Here is a 2,327-nt window from a genome sequence, read left to right on the forward strand (position 1 = left end):
CTCAGCTCTTGATGCATGCAACGAAATGCAGTGCATTTAGAATAAGGTAAACTTACCAAGTGGTCCTGTTGTGCCGTAAACCGTGCGACGGAGAACTTGATCACGATGGTGAAGTGCGATAGTGGTGAATTCGTACTTTGTGTCGGGCAGCAGTCCTCTGAGAGTGAGTTTTCCTTGTTTGACAGTTGAAATTGCGACCTTGGGGTAGCCGAATTTAGAAAATGGTATCGCAAACACTGCGACATCAGTTACGCCCAGTTCGGTCAACCTTTGGTCTACCCAACTTAATTTGAAGGTGTCATACTCTATGTGTCTCCATTTAAAGTATTGCCAGAGCGAGGCTTCTCTCAACGCTGGGCTTGCTGAAATGAAAGGCATTGCAGTGTAAGCATAAAAAAGTGAACAAGAGCTTTGATTCTTAAACCTCACTTGCATATTTGTGGTCATGTATGCGCGGTTTCATCATTCTTGGATGCCACGTCAAATGCATCATTAAATTAATACTTCCAAGGCATCGTGAAAATGAACAGGACATGTGGGAGATATTGAAAGGAAGTGATACACCGAATGCATAATTCTGCCCAGGTGTGTTAATTTGATATGGCTGTCGTTAACTTGTCGCTACTAGTTGACTGTTTAGGAGTTGAGGAACATTGTCCACCCTTCTCTGTTCTGCATCATACACGCCATGCTCTGGCAAGTACCAGCAGGAGAGAAAGAGGGAATGCATAGGCTCTTCAAAGTTACAAAATGCCGACGAACTGAACTGTCAGCTTTATAGTTTGAAGTGGAACATGAGTAAAATAAAAAGATTGACCAATGCAACAAATCCTACTGCTAATCAACCACTTATTCGCCTGTGCCGTTCAGAGTCAAATAGTAGATGCAACTTACGGCTATCTCCTCTGGATTTCTCAGCCAAAAGGAAAGTCGTCAACACAATGAGGGAGAAGTAGAACACCATCCTCGACGCAGAAATGAATCGCATTCACAACTCACCACTCTTTTATAGGAAAGATCCACACACATATCAGCCTATAGGATAGCCTGACCCTGACCTGCAGATCCTTCTCTGGATGCATGCACTAGACGCATAATGTGTGGAGTGGTGTGGGCGCTTCAATCCACAACACCCACGCATGTTATCCTCAACATACACAAAGACACAATATGAAGAATTGCAACATTAATTTGCCCCGCGAAATTTCACTTTGACTTGAGTGTCTCTTCAACATTAGCTATTTTGCGTGACAAGCCCCTCGAAGTCACCTCAATGTCGCTTGACACTTCCAAGTGTTCGCAAATTCTTCATCACTGGATGAAGAATACGCCTGTATTTATGCCTCCTCTACCACGTGCAGCTAGACTGGCGCACTGTTTTCAAAATCAAAAGTGCTCCCGTTGTAGTCCGATGTGGAAGGAGGAGAAATTGTAAGCCGCCTTGTGGATATTCCCCATGCCGCACCTCCGATTTGTCAGTGCTGCAGCAAGTCGCAGATGTAGTTTCAAACCAACTCTACCCGAGTTTGACGAGGAGATGGATCGTTAACTTCAGTGTCATCAAATGCACCTGGAGGAGGGGTGGATTGCCCGTTTCTAAGTCTACAGTGATGAGAAGGCGGCGCGTTTGATGGAACCAGCATTGTCGACACATCGTGTTATGCTGCGGTGCAGTGCGACGCAATGGAATGCAGTATAATAACTTGCAATTCATATGGCACACACTCCGAGCCGTGTGTGGCTGTCTACACATGCATACTGTAAGAAGAGGCAATGATCTAACTCTCGACACACCGATATTAATGCGTATGCAAGCATGGGATTCGCGGTCAGTCCACTCACACACGAGCTATTCACTTTCACATTTCACGTTTTTGTTAGGTTAACTTGGTTCTATTTCGCTGTCAGGAATTGTGGAGAAACGCTGCAGAAATTGCCAAGTGGCAAATACACTGATGTAAGGTACAAGAAAGGTAAGACAGTGCAAGCAGGAAAATGTCCTATTTGTGTGATAGGCTATTCATTTACCCTTTGTGCATCTCGCTAACGGAAGAGGAGACAGTGTTGAGCTACATCAATGGAAATGCCGTGGCTTCAGCAATATGATGAAATCCACCAGAAACCTCTCCTAATTCTACTTCTCTTGTGTTGGCAGTAGAGTTCATGCGCAATAATTTGGAGTCATACCACAACCCACGCATGGTTTGTGCATCTCTTTCGCCATCGTAATACCCACGAGGTCAAGCAGGTGATGCCACACTGCTATCTTTTGATTCACCATTGCGAACATTTACTGCAAGAGTATCAGTTACTACTCTCTCTCTCTC

The 2,327-nt window shown here is 44.7% G+C and overlaps 1 protein-coding gene across 1 annotated transcript in view; it reads right to left on the reverse strand. All coding sequences in view use genetic code 11, as the record gives it.

The window, feature by feature from the left end:
- The window catches only part of EGR_00010 (putative antigen), a gene marked incomplete at both ends in the record, with an annotated part of 3,863 nt that extends 2,899 nt beyond the window's left edge, over positions 1–964 (reverse strand). The window contains 2 exons of the mRNA XM_024489259.1: positions 57–362; positions 895–964. Coding sequence (XP_024355937.1) covers positions 57–362; positions 895–964 — 376 coding nt within the window. The remainder of the gene's footprint in view (positions 1–56; positions 363–894) is intronic.
- Between the last annotated feature and the right edge of the window lie 1,363 nt (positions 965–2,327).

The sequence above is a fragment of the Echinococcus granulosus genome (genome assembly GCF_000524195.1).
Source record: "Echinococcus granulosus chromosome Unknown EG_S00001, whole genome shotgun sequence".
Classification (NCBI taxonomy): Eukaryota; Metazoa; Platyhelminthes; class Cestoda; order Cyclophyllidea; family Taeniidae; genus Echinococcus; species Echinococcus granulosus.